This window comes from Kluyveromyces lactis (assembly GCF_000002515.2).
Source record: "Kluyveromyces lactis strain NRRL Y-1140 chromosome C complete sequence".
NCBI lineage: Eukaryota > Fungi > Ascomycota > Saccharomycetes > Saccharomycetales > Saccharomycetaceae > Kluyveromyces > Kluyveromyces lactis.
Window position 1 is genome coordinate 1679333 of NC_006039.1, and position 14037 is coordinate 1693369.

General features: G+C 38.7%; 7 protein-coding genes across 7 annotated transcripts; 3 read left to right on the forward strand and 4 right to left on the reverse strand.

The window, feature by feature from the left end:
* Nucleotides 1–800: 800 nt before the first annotated feature.
* On the forward strand, nt 801–2462 carry KLLA0_C18931g (MFS transporter; the record flags this gene model as incomplete). The annotated part of the gene is made up of 1 exon (XM_453044.1): nt 801–2462. One exon carries the CDS (start codon nt 801–803, stop codon nt 2460–2462), a length of 1662 nt encoding a protein of 553 aa, XP_453044.1.
* A 451-nt stretch (nt 2463–2913) lies between these two features.
* On the forward strand, nt 2914–5025 carry KLLA0_C18953g (Zn(II)2Cys6 transcription factor; the record flags this gene model as incomplete). The annotated part of the gene is made up of 1 exon (XM_453045.1): nt 2914–5025. The coding sequence occupies one exon, from the start codon at nt 2914–2916 to the stop codon at nt 5023–5025; it is 2112 nt and encodes a 703-aa protein (XP_453045.1).
* A 215-nt stretch (nt 5026–5240) lies between these two features.
* OXP1 (5-oxoprolinase) lies at nt 5241–9101 on the reverse strand (the record flags this gene model as incomplete). Its single annotated transcript, XM_453046.1, has 1 exon — nt 5241–9101. One exon carries the CDS (start codon nt 9099–9101, stop codon nt 5241–5243), a length of 3861 nt encoding a protein of 1286 aa, XP_453046.1.
* A 540-nt stretch (nt 9102–9641) lies between these two features.
* On the reverse strand, nt 9642–9986 carry KLLA0_C18997g (uncharacterized protein; the record flags this gene model as incomplete). Its single annotated transcript, XM_453047.1, has 1 exon — nt 9642–9986. The coding sequence occupies one exon, from the start codon at nt 9984–9986 to the stop codon at nt 9642–9644; it is 345 nt and encodes a 114-aa protein (XP_453047.1).
* Nucleotides 9987–10222: 236 nt separating this feature from the next.
* Nucleotides 10223–11758, forward strand: KLLA0_C19019g (allantoate permease family MFS transporter; the record flags this gene model as incomplete). The annotated part of the gene is made up of 1 exon (XM_453048.1): nt 10223–11758. One exon carries the CDS (start codon nt 10223–10225, stop codon nt 11756–11758), a length of 1536 nt encoding a protein of 511 aa, XP_453048.1.
* A 167-nt stretch (nt 11759–11925) lies between these two features.
* Nucleotides 11926–12759, reverse strand: KLLA0_C19041g (uncharacterized protein; the record flags this gene model as incomplete). Its single annotated transcript, XM_453049.1, has 1 exon — nt 11926–12759. The coding sequence occupies one exon, from the start codon at nt 12757–12759 to the stop codon at nt 11926–11928; it is 834 nt and encodes a 277-aa protein (XP_453049.1).
* A 400-nt stretch (nt 12760–13159) lies between these two features.
* On the reverse strand, nt 13160–13789 carry KLLA0_C19063g (uncharacterized protein; the record flags this gene model as incomplete). Its single annotated transcript, XM_453050.1, has 1 exon — nt 13160–13789. The coding sequence occupies one exon, from the start codon at nt 13787–13789 to the stop codon at nt 13160–13162; it is 630 nt and encodes a 209-aa protein (XP_453050.1).
* Between the last annotated feature and the right edge of the window lie 248 nt (nt 13790–14037).

Genomic DNA, 14037 nt, shown 5'->3' on the forward strand with positions numbered 1-14037 from the left:
TGAAACATATGGGAAAGTGACTACCATATTATATTATACCTTACAGGATTTGTTGTGCCAGGAGTCTGTTTAGCCAGCGTTACTCACTCATATTATCTGTATCTGACATCAGTTGACTATTTATTATTACACCGTTGTATGGTGAGTATTGCTCGTTCTCTCTCCATCATCGCCTTTCCATTATATGATGCCTAATCATCCCATGAGTTGGCATAAGATTGATTCTTCTCTTCTATTTGTACTTCCCTATCTCGTATATTAACAGTCACGTGATGCAGTCACGTGACTCGCCGGATCCAACTTTTGTTCTTCAACGAAACCCTAATCGTGATTAAAGTATGTCACATTAGTAATGAAGATCTGCATGAATCTGATAAACAGCGTAGAACTTGATATTGCTGGCAAAATACATGTTATTTCCTTCAGTTTCCCTTTAGTTTCTGTTGTGTCTTCGTTTATACTAGTAAATTCTCGGAGTACTTCCCAATCACTGCCTTTAACTCATTATATGTGCTTTATCAACCTGTCTTGTAACAAGGAAACGTTGAAAAGCTTTAATTAGCTGACAAATTGTTAATGACAATTAAGTGATGACAAATTAACCAGATCTTAACATTAGTTCATGTGATCGACTCTCGTGTATAAAAATAATGAGACCGTTCGTCGATTGAGAATGCCAATGCCAAGTTTATAGCCCTTTTGTTACTTGGAAAGGCTTGGCTGTAGACAATTTCCTCAAAGAAATTACATACATCATCAGTTCAACGTCTCTAATTCAGCAGTTATTTCATAAGAAAAAAATGCCGAGTGAAAAGAGTGTAACTTTCCCAAAGGGGAGTTTATTCCATCAGGATACTCTCAAGCATCTCAAATTTATATGCATCCTTATTGCATGCGGTTTAGATCTTGCATCGGTTGGTGCCATGATTGTGCTTGTCACTGACATCGAAACGCGTTTTAATGTATCACATACGCAATCAGGATGGGCATTGACCTCGTATGTTATCACGTTTGCTGGTTTCATTGCGTTCTTTGGACGTGTTGGTGACATTGTAGGGAACGGTATAATGATGTGTGTATTTTCGGTCATATTTGGAATCTTTTCGTTGTTATGTGCCGTGGTACCCAATTTTATTGCGTTTACCGTTTTCAGAGCATTTCAAGGTATGGCAGGTGCAGGAATTGTTCCCTGTGCATATGCACTTGTTAATAAGATGTTCCAAGGTCCTAATTTACAGAGATATTTCTCTATTCTTTCGTCGGTTATATCTGCGATGGCCGGTGTCGGTTTCATTATCGGCGGTGCCTTTGGAGAAACAGCGCTTGGTTACAAGTCATTTTTCTACTTCCTTTTTGCAGCTTCATTGGCTACTGCAGCAGTAATATGTGTATTGATCGGATACCCAGAGCTCTTGCTCAATAGACACTCCTATAAGGAGAAATTCCAACGCGTTTACAAACTTGATGTGATTGGATGTCTTCTTTTCATTAGTGGTAGTATTTTGTTGGTTGTAGGATTGACACAAGGTGGTGAATCATGGAATGATCCCACCGCCTATGTCCCACTAGCTGTTTCCATAGTACTTTTGATCATATTTTTCATGTGGAACTTGGGTTACGCAGTGGTGTTGAAATTAATCAAACCTATTTCCACACACAAGGGATATGCATACATGGAAAGTGTAAACCTACTAATACCAAAGAATTTGATGTTCTCTCATAATTTTATCCCCGTATTGTTAGCCACTTTCTTCCTCTTTTGCGGATTTATGGTTGTCATGTATGTGATTGCTAATTATTCTGCCACAGTGGAGGGGAACTCGATGATTGTAGCATCAATTAAGATTATTCCGATGATTTCTGGTTTAGTTCTCGCTAACGGGACCGTCGCATATAAGCAGGATCTTTTCAAACCTAAAAATGCACTAGTTGTTGGCAGTTTTATCTCCATACTTGGAGGTGCTTTCTTTGTGCCCATAAAATACGTTGACGACAACCTCTTTTGGAAATTATTTTTTATGGGAGGTTTCTTTACAGGTTTGGGTGGTGCGTTCTTCTTCTGTTATATGATTACAATGGCCATTGGTGATGCTCCGGACCAATACAAGGCGCTTGCTGGAGGTATCGTTCAAACTTCAGGACAATTCGGTAACGAAGTTTCTCTATCCATTGTTATATCTTTATTGGGTAACCAAACTACCGACAAAGCCGATCTCAGAGACAGATTTCAAAATGCTTCCTACATTGTCATTACAGCTGCTACCATATCCACTTTGGTCTCTCTATTTTTAGTCAAAGGGCCACTTGAAAGCTCTGGTGATGAGGAAAAACAACTGTCAGAATGCTCCGAAAGCACTACAAGTTCCAATTCTAACCCAGAAAATCAAATCGAAACGGTCATGGTTATATGTCCCGATACTCGTGACAAGAAGGAGGAAACTGTTGACCAGTATTTAGCTTAATTTAACCAGTGCGTATTTGAACATGTTTTCTAAACGTCAAATATGATTATATAACCTAATTCATAATGAACCACATATAAAGAGCACCCTCATGTAGACTGCAAAGATAATGTTGAAAATAGTGCTAATGGCAACTCACTGTTCTATCTGAAGCATCGAGCTGAGATATCTGACCCATATGTACTTCCATCTTTATAGTTTCCTCATTCATTCCTTTTATCCTTAATCTTCAATGTAGTTTCCGTTTTGCAACCAAAATTCCGAGAAATCTAGGATTTAAGTTTAAGGTTCGTATAAATTCCACATAACGAACAACAGTCTCGAAATGAACTAACCATAATATTAGGTTTCAGAGGATATTTGTTGATAAGAAAGTGGGTCTACATCAGAGACTGAATTAGCAACAGTTTTGAGAAAGCTTTTGGGATCTTTGGTTCCCCAATGTGATGTTATGGCACACACGGAAATTGAATTGAATGGGAATGCTAAGAGCAAGAGAGCATGCGAAACTTGTAAGAGGAGGAAGAAACGTTGTTCCGGTGGTTTACCTTGTGAGTACTGTGTAAAGATTGGAAATCCACAAGGATGCGAGTATAAGACGAGGTTGACGAAGAAGAATGTGAAAGTTTCAGAGAGATATATTGCTTCTTTGAAATCTAAGATTCGAATATTGGAGAACAGATTAGCTACTTTAGATGGGACTAAAGACAGTTCAAAACCGGTAGAGGAGTTCATAGGTGAAGAGAACCCATTAATAGAGACTATCACCAGCCCTTCCGAGGAAAAAGAGCATCAGAGTCTTTTCCAAAATAATCACATGAGAAGCTCTGATCTGTTCGATGTTAAGATTTATGATAAGAGTGAACGAAAACTACAGATGAAGTACTCAGGAGATTCGGCATGTTTAAACTTCTTGAGGAGAATTCAGCACACTCTTTTGAGTTCAGCTGGAATGGAAAAATTAGATCAAGACCTTACCACTAAGCATATTGAATTTGCAGCACAAATAACCTGGGATTCAGTTTGGCAACTGGCGTCCGACATTCCCCGAATTCAGGAAGCTCGGCAGCTGATCTCGGCAGCTGGTACTGTTATTGGATCTGATTATTTATTCATGGACAACAATTACGGTGACGTTATCGTTCCCAGCATGTTTTACCGTAGTAGGGAACAAATCGAACACGAATACTCTGCTTTGATGTTCGCAGAGGAACTGGCCCTTTTCTACTCTTACCTTGCTCTGGGATACCTTTTCCAGCCAAGTAGACATTCTAACGGTACCATCAGAACAACAAACGGCTTCGCATATTTCGAAAAATCATTGCAAATCCTTGGAACCTTATTTAAGCATTTCGATCAATGCATTGGTCCCTCTCTTATACAGGCTTTTCTCTACGTTGCTTATTTCGGCCTTTCTGTCGATAAAAGTGCATTTGCATATGTCATGGTCGGTAACGCAATTAGGATAGCTTTCACACTTGGCATTCATAAGACTTCTGCGACGCCAAAGAATAATAGAATTTTTTGGCTCTGTTTCCTTTATGATAGATTGCTTGCCATACGCTTTGGTTTCCCGTTGTTGATAAATGAGATAGAAATAGAGATACCTTCCTGCAGCTCATTTGATACCGATTTCTTATCGATATCCCTTGAGAAGTATCATTTCGAAGCACAAGTTTCCTTGGCAAAGATTACTACTAATATCATCAAGAGAATATACACGAAAAACAGTTCGTCATTTGTTCATAATTGTCATGCTGTCCTGAAAGAACTCAAAGATTGGTTTGATGGATTACCCTCAGAACTAAAGTTCGACTACAATAACTTCAGTCTTGAAACTTCCAGACCAACCGTGAATTTACACATCAACTACAATTACTTAATCATACTCACCACCAGATCTGTTGTGTTTTATGTCTTCAACAAACTAGTGTCTAGTGGGAAAACAACAGACGAACTGTTTGCCAAGAACTTGAGGGAGATCATAATTGTACTTTTCGAAGCCAGCATCAATGCTGCCCAGATTCAGAGCGTGATATTGACTAGACTATACTATGCTGGTAGAATGATGAATCGATCTTTTTTGGACTGCCACTACATATTCAACTCAAGTGTAGTCCTCATATTAGCAGCCTTCATACAGTCGCTTCCCAATTACCTGCTTAATGAAAGCAGTGATGTTAATATTTTGTTCAGCCGGGTTCAAGATAATCTTGACGTTTTACAACGTATTTCTCAGTACAATGTGGCAGGATTCAATTTCAATAAGCAACTAACTGAACTAATAGAACTTATTAGCTGCGAACAAGTTCAGAAAATGTACAACGGTAATATGCAAAGACATTCTCTCAACGCGACTAGCGCAATAGAAACTTTTACAATTGCTTTAAAGTCACCATCTGTTGAGGAAAAGAACAATTCATATGAGGGCCAGGAGCTATTAAGCCATATGGATTTATCAGAAGTTCTAGAATTGATGACATCAAGCAACGGCTATCCAAACTCTGGAACTTCTCACTTTGATGAGGATGATTTCCTCAAGTTTTCAAACTTCATGCTGTGAATACTTTTATAAGATTTTTATTACAATATGACTTTCATTAGCTACAGACTGTATTGATATATTTAAAACGAAAGATAGGAAGGTATAACATTAAGTTTGAGTTGGATTCAAAGCCAAGAATGATTTAAGAGGTATAATTATTGTTTAAATATCGTTATATATACTGCACCATCGGGTAAGAAAGAAGTGTTTGATACTATTCAGGTATGCAAAAGTTATGCTCTTCCACAGCCACCACCTCCTGGTGTCATAATTATGACACGATCACCAGGTCTGATAGGAACAGTATTTTTTCCACCCATGTTGACCTTCGAATTGGTTTCGTGTCTGACCCAAATGTTCATACCGCGCGCACCATCACCACCACCAGCAATACCATGTGGAGCAATAACACGACGTTCTGAAAGAATTGATGCCTGAACTTCTTTACGGAACGTAATATCTCTTACAATACCATTACCACCTTTGTATTTACCTTTACCCCCAGAATTTTGTCTAATGGAGAATTCATTAAGGATAACAGGGTAGCGTCTCTCGAAAATTTCGACATCAGTGATTCTAGTATTGGTCATATTCGTGTGGACCGCGTCAGCTCCATTCCAACCATTGCCTCTCCAAGAGTCACATCCTGCACCATGACCTCCACAAATTGTCTCGTAGTAGCCGAATCCATCTTTGGTCTCACCAGTTATAGGATCTTTACCACCTGTTCCGAATGTGAAATTGTTACAATCACCTTGGGAATCAGCCATGACTTGGAAAGTTTTGAGAACTACATCGGTAACTCTTTGCGAAGTCAACACATTACCACCAACAACAGCCATCCCTTTGGTAGGTGAAAGAATGGATCCCTTAGGAATTTTTATTGTAAGCGGTTTCAAACAACCTTGGTTCAAAGGTATATCTTCACCAACAAGACATCTCAAACAGTATAGAATTGCCGAATTTGTGATCGCCTCAGGAGCATTGAGATTACCATATATTTGTGGAGAAGTACCTTCGAAATCAAAGGTATATTCTTCATTCTCAACGTCAAGATTGACTTTCAATTTGATTGTTGAACCGTCATCCATCAAATCTTCACCTGAGAATTCTGTGGTATTGAAATGGTTTGCCATTTTTCTTAACATACTTTTGATAGTAGTTGATGCGTTATCTTGGATAGCTTCCATATATCTCTTGATTACCGTGATCCCATATTCTTCATTTAGCTTTTGAATCAGTTGAATCCCCTTATTATTGGCAGCCACTTGGGCCTTAAGGTCACTGATATTATCACTGATTTTACGAGAGCCAGAACATTTTGGATATTGGGCAGGTTTATAAAGAAGGTACTCTTTGACCAAATCATTTTGGAACTCTCCGTCCTTTGTAATAAGTTCGGAGTATATAGCAGCACCCTCCTCATACAATTCCTTTGAATTTGGTGGAACTGAACCTGGCAAAATACCTCCAATATCGGCGTGGTGAGCCCGAGATGCAACATAGAAAATAAGCTCACCTGTTTTCTCAGAAAAGGCAGGTGTGATGATGGTAATGTCAGGTAGATGAGTTCCACCAATTTCAGGATGGTTCGTTATAATAACATCACCAGGCTTTAGTTTACCTTTCCATAATTTAGCCTGAGCAGCAATACAGGTTGACATAGATCCCAGATGAACTGGTACATGAGGCGCATTTGCTACAAGATTACCAGTATTATCGAACAAGGCACACGAGAAATCCAGACGTTCTTTGACATTAGTAGAAACAGAAGTTTTTCTCAACTGGTTCCCCATCTGTTCGGCAATATCCATGAAACGGTGGCTGAAAATGGATAGAAGAACTGGGTCGATTTCATCATCACTTACTGGCTTAGCATCATCAACAGCCGACAAGAGTTTGATAAAGATATGAGATTTTAGAATGACAGCTTCAGTGTTTGGTGGGATGACATTAGTCTGAGTACCGTCCGCTAGGATAGCAGGACCAGTAATAACGGAACCCAGTGGCATTTTTTCAATTCTGTACACAGGAGTTTCGACTCTTTTGCCATTAAAATAAACCAACTTTGTGAAACTAGCATGGGTTTTTCTATCAATAGCATTTCTAGATAACATACTCAATTGTGAATCGACAGAGTCCTCTTTTCTAACGTTAGACTTAGCAATAGTTCTGACTCTAATATCATCAACAATTATATTTTTGTCAGCAGAATCAAAACCAAATTCAGTCTTGTGACATCTGGAAAACCATTTCTTGAACTCATAGCTATCATCTTCTTGTAAAATCATCAAACTAGTCTCTGTACCTTCATATCTCAAGTTAAGATATTTTTCGAAGACAAGATCTGAATCATCGAATCCTTGATTTCTGAAAGATGCCTTACTCATGGCACATAAATTATCAAATCTTAGCTTAACCTTGTCCATTGTTGAGCTATCTTCCAATATGAAGGAGCATGGCTCTTGTTTCTCCTCAACTACGTCAGCCAAAAAGATACCATAAGCGGATAGAATTGAAGAGTACCTGTGTGCCAAAACTTCTTTGATTCCTAAGGACTTAGCCACTGCGACTGCATGTTGGCCTCCCGCACCACCAAATGTAACGAGTCTGTGGTTTTGTACTGCATGTCCCTTGGCTTCGGTGATTGCACGAATTGGTCTTGCCATTGATTCGTTGGCCACTTTCAAAAAACCGTAAGCAATTTCATCGGGCGTGAAATTGGCATTTAGATCCTTGTTGATAGTATCCGTGAGTTCTAAAAACAGTTTAGTAGTTGTCTCAAGATCTAGTGTTTCGTCTTCATTTGGTCCAAAGATGCTTGGGAAGAATTCCGGTACGAGTCTACCAAGGAAAAGATTGGCATCAGTGATAGTCAAAGGACCACCTTTACGATATGCAGCAGGACCTGGGTCAGCAGTAGCAGATTCAGGACCCACTCTAAACAACCCATTCTCCCAAAACAATCTAGAGCTACCACCAGCGGCAACCGTATTGATATCTAATTGAGGAGATTGTATGACGATACCGGCCGTAGTAGTTTCGAAGATATGTTCCAATTTACCATCCCCGTAACGACTGACGTCGGTAGAAGTACCACCCATATCAAAACCAATCAAGGGGATCCTATTTTCATCATCGTAACAAGTAGATGAATATCCGACAACACCACCAGCTGGACCTGATAAGATAGATTTTAACCCAGAGAATTTTTTCCCATCTACCAAACCCCCATCTGATTGCATGAATTGAACGTTTGTATTTTCAGCATTAGTTAACCCAGATTCGATACTTTCGAGGTATTTCTTAATTACCGGAGTCAAATAAGCATCAGCGACTGAACTATGTGCTCTAGGTAAAAACTTGATCATTGGAGAGACCTGGGAAGACAACGAAACGTGCTTAAACCCAATTTTATGTGCGATTTTTCCAATCAAAAGTTCATGATCTGGGTAAGTATACGCATGTAAGAGCGCCACTGCAATGGATTTGATACCAGAATCGTAAACAAGTCTCAAGGTCGCTTCAATTGATGAAAGATCTGGACGCTTCAGAACTCTTACCACTTCACCACTAGTACCCATGACCGTGTTATCTTTCAAATTCTCAGTAGACTTCACATTATCCGGATCCTCGGAAAAATCTTCCAATGTGACTCTTTCGTCAACTTCAACCACCATGTCGTACAATGGTTCGGATTTCCTGATATTCAAATCAAAAATGTCAGGTCTTGTCTGATCACCGATTAAAAGAGCATCCTTGAAACCAAGAGTAGTGATGAAAGCACAGCGTTCACCATTTCTTTCCAAAGCACAATTTGTCGCCAAAGTTGTACCCATACGCACACTTTTAACACCAGAAACATCAAGAGGCGTCCCACGGGGGATTTTCCTATCCTCAATGATTTCTAACAGCCTTCTAATACCTTCCAAAGGCGCGTCCGGATAGTTCTTTGGATCCACAGAAAGTAATTTTATCACTACGTCATCTTCTTGTCTGTTGGTACCGGGATTACCAATACAATCCGTAAAGGTACCACCTCTATCGACTGCAATTCTAATACCGCCCGTTTTCTCACTCCTGTCAACGGTCATCCTGTTTTTCTATTTGATTTTATTTTAAACTTTTCGGTTTTTGGTTTCCGTTTCCTAATGGCGTGCTTGGACAAGTGATTAACTTTAAACCATATTCATCAAAATTATCATACAATTCCAAAACAGAGGATGAAAATTCATTACAGTTCGAGCGCTTCATATTTATATAACATAATGTCATAGAATTATCTTCACCAAAAAAAAAAGGAGTTTTGCCGCCCAATCTCCAACCGTCGGTGAAATTGACATCGCTAATTTCCGTAGTCACACATCCTAAAGAAAAATTTGTTAATTACCGTATACTTCACAATTACACCATGCATTCCGCTCTGAACTGGTCTTGTGCACTCTGTATTCTCTTTTTCCCATTGAGTAACAAGTGGCGATTAGAAGATCAAATGACAAAATAACCGCCATTTGTTGTTTGTTGTTTTTCTAAAAGTTAAAAAAAAATAAAAACAAGATTCCGAAGATTTCAATTTCGGAATTTTTCAATGGTGTTTTCGCCGCCCTGCAGCAGCGGATTGTTTACATTTTGCATCACATCTCCCCTAATTTCGCAGTTTCTGATTTCTCATTCAACCGACAATCTGTTTCGAACGTGAATAAAAGGTTTTTAGAGTCATGATGTATTCGAGAACGGGGATTCATTTGATTTGATTCCGCATGAGTAGAAAAAATGTATAATGTATGGTATTTACATCTTTCGTCGGTGAATTCAGAAATGTGAATTCCGAACTCTTGTGACACAGAAAAAGGAAAGAAAAGAAAAACTATCACAAGCCGACTGAAGTACGCCGAGATTTCAGTAGGTTCCACCCAATTTTTTTTAAATTTGATGATTAGGATATGTTGATAATCGTCGGATGATAGACAAGGTAGCATTATAGGAATTAGAAACGATGGAGTATGATTGATGTTTGTTTTCTAATCTCGAGAGATATGATATATGATTAGTTTTCAGTTAATGGAGATGTAGAAGTGTCTATATAAAAAGGAGGGCGATGAGATATTGAAGTGTGATGAGTAAGAATGAATGAGTGAATGAATGCATGAAATAGAAATTGATATTGCGATATATTAATATACAGAATAACAAAAATAAGTTGGTATAAATAAATATGCAGGCACAGACAACAGCAATGAGTTCGAATTCTGTTGATCGGTATGAAATGTCGAAAGGTAAATCTGTGATTGAAGTTGGTGAATGTGATGGTGAAGGTGAATCTGGCAGCATTGCTTCCTTTTCTATAGAACAGGAAAGTTTAGAGAATGAAAACTTGGAGATAGACCCAAAGGAGGAAGCTGCGTTTGTGAGAAAACTGGACACAAGACTGTTGCCCATGTTGGCTTTTATGTATTTTTTATCATCTTTGGATCGGTCCAATATCGGGAATGCTTATACTTCAGGAATGCGGGAGGATTTGCAATTGACTAGTAAACAGTACTCCAATGCAGTTTCTGTTTTCTACTCGACGTATCTTGCTGCAGAACTCCCCACTACGTTGATATTGAAAAAAACGAAACCCAAGTACTACATGTCGTTTTTAGTGCTATCTTGGTCGATTATTACCCTTTGTAATGCGTTTGTTCAATCTTATGCGTCGTTGATTGCATTGAGAGTGCTGTTAGGTGCATTTGAAGGTGGGTTTTTCCCAGCAATGACTCTAATCATCAGTATACTTTACAAGAAACAGGAACAAGGTAAACGTATTGCGTTCTTTTTTGGATCCTCGGCGTTATCTGGTGCTTTTGGAGGTCTTATTGCTACCGGTTTAGCAAGTATGAAGCCTGCAGGTGGGCTGGAAGGTTGGAGATGGTTATATATTATTGAGGGGTTGATTTCTGTTTGTGCATCCGTTTGGTTGTTCCTGGAATTACCAAAGGATTTTGATAACATTCCATATCTGAGTGCTAGAGAAACTGAAATTTTGAAGATCAGAGCTAAGCAACGTGTTGCATACATGGGAGACGGTCGTTTCGAATGGAGCTACGTCTTCGATGCCTTGAAAGATTTCAAAACTTACATTAGTTTCACAATTCAATTTTGTCAAGACGTTATTCTTTATGGTTTTAGTACTTTTGTCACTGCCATCTTGAAGCTAGGTCTTGGTTACACTTCTAGAGAGGCTCAATATATGAGCGTTCCGGTGTACATTTTGGCTGCAATTGTGTTTTTGATTTCCGCATATATCAGCGATAGATTGAAGGTAAGAGCGCCTATCTTTGTTTGTTATAACGTTATTGGCGCTGTTGGATACATTCTGTTGTTAAGTGTGCATAACAATTCGGTTAAATATTTTGCCTGCTACTTAATCACTTTTTCCTTGTACACTGGTACTGGGTTAAACATTGCATGGTTAACAAATAATGTGGCACCTCATTATAAAAGAGCCACTGCACTCGGATTAAATCAAACTTTGGGTAATGTATCAGGCGCAGTTGCTGGCCAAATTTATACCACTGCGCCCTACACCTTTGGTCATTCGTTTTCTTTGGGATGTATCGTGTTATCCAATTTGTTGGCTATAACTCAGATGTTCATTCTAAAGCGGATCAACAGAAAACGCCAACGTATTCTAAGTGGAGAAATTTCTGATGATCACCGTGGAGTAAGAAATGGTGACAATGCTTTGGACTTTAAATACTGTATGTAATATATATTTACATTAAACGGTTGTTTTTTGGCTTTTTACCTTTCATTTAATCATATAAATTGTAGATTAAACACCTTCATGCAATCAGTAATTACTCGGTCAAACTTCTTTAATGAACGTCCTCATCACCATCATAAAACTTGATAAAATATATCCTTATTATTCTACTACATAGAACTATTGGTGCTATACTTATTAAATTCATCATAGGTAACATCAAGAACTAACATAGATCCAGGTGCGTGAGAAACGACAGGACCTTCAATAAGATGCCCAATTTTTTCAACTGCAAGTTGTGGTGTTACACCGCATCCCCAAAAGACTGGAATCTCGTCAGCATCAAATTCAATTGGATCTCCGTAGTCTGGCATTTGTAAGTTTTCGATACCAAGTCTTGCTGCCCCATCAAATCCCCAATCTATTGGCTCGCCGTGGGTTAGATTATATTTTGCGGTAACTTCTCTGACTTTGGCTATACATTCTTTTTTGTAGGGACGCATGCTAACAACGTAAGGGCAATCTATAAATATGCCTGCTGGATCCATGATTCTATTGGTTTTGAACATCGAAACGTTTCTTCCCTCTGATATGTTCTTTGGAGGTACTCCGGCCTCAATTAGTGCATTTTCAAAGGAATAAGAGCATCCTATCAAGAATCCAACGTACCCATCTTTCCATTCCTTTAAACAATCATTGGCCTTGCTTTGTAGCTTGCCTTTGTAATAGATGTGGTACTGAGGGAAATCTGTGCGAATATCGAACCCTTGATCAGAATCTGCATTTATTAAGATGCTACTATTCAACTTTTTTGGCGTACCATCAGTGACAGCAAGTAAAGGACAAGGAACAGGATTCCGTGCACACAACCTTGAAAAGTCTTCGGCAATATCCCCGGGAAGAATCAAAAGATTGGCTTGTAAGTAGCCTGGTGCCAAACCAGAAGTATGCGATGTCAAAATTTGTTTCCGACATTGAAGTCGAATTGTTTCAGGGCATGACATGTTAGCCTCATTCGACCCTCTTCAATAAACCATAAGTGAATTTGAATTTGTAATTCGATACCCGTCCCAGCTATTATCAGGAGCAAGTAGTGGTACCCTTACTTTCTTTATCTTCATGTTTATGGTATTTAAATACTACAGAAGTATATCTTATCGAGTTTATTTTCGGTATATTTATAATGCTAAATCTCCGACACCTTACTAATTCACTGAAACAAATTGATCTCTGGAAGTATAATTCGATAGTGGAGGTTGTCAATGTATTTATGTTCGGTTCGAGACATGATTCACGTTAAATATAGAGCCCTCAAAAATTGGCCGACTCTGAATAGATAGAAATATGAATCTTTGTGTGACAGCTGACGAAATGACAAATGACTACGATATGCATACCGTCCTCTTACGCTGAGCTTGCCGCAGTGGAATTCCACAATTCGTCCATCGAGATCTTCAAAGTTTCATTTGCCTTCGAAATGTAGTCGTCGAGTAAAGGATCGGTTGGTTTCTTTACTAAGGCTATGAACATGGCCTGGCATCTTTTCCCATCATAAAAGAATCGATTATTTGGCCAGCTGCCTGCTTCATAAAGATGTTTGTTTACTACCCTTGCAACAATGTCCCATTGCTTCATGTCAATATAAGAAGGCTTGAAGTCATGAATGGTCTTTAGGAAAAATAGAGCGTTACCGATATCTTTGAATACTGAACCAGAAGGTTCGGTATTACGATCATACGCATGTAATACTGGAAATAAGCAAAATAAAAAGGCCACTGCTGTAGTCATAAATATGGAGAATAATGCAAAACCTATATCTAACTCATATAGAGCCAAACCATAAAGTAAGCACGCTACTACCGTCGTTATCTTCACCATGTTAAAACATGTTTTATTTGCTCTTAAGGAGTGCAAAATAATATTAGAAGAGAAATCACGTCCTAGCTCCCCACCCTCCGAATAAGGGGGAGCTGGTATTTCCTTAACAGGAAGCAACTCATGCACATCATTAGCATCTTTTTCTGGCTTTGACATGGTCCTTGGTGTATGTGTTTGTCTTGTCGTTTATCTTTGCTTTGTGAAAAGTACTGGTTAAAGTAATGACATCTGCAATATTTTTAATTAAGCTCATTTCTTGATGGACTTAAGGGAAAAGACTATTATCAGACAAGAAAGTCAGATATCACATAATAGAAAATTTGTAGAAAACACACGGTAAATACCACCAGTAATACCTACATAGTAATATTTCGATAGTGCAGACTCTGAAGTACCTCTTTACG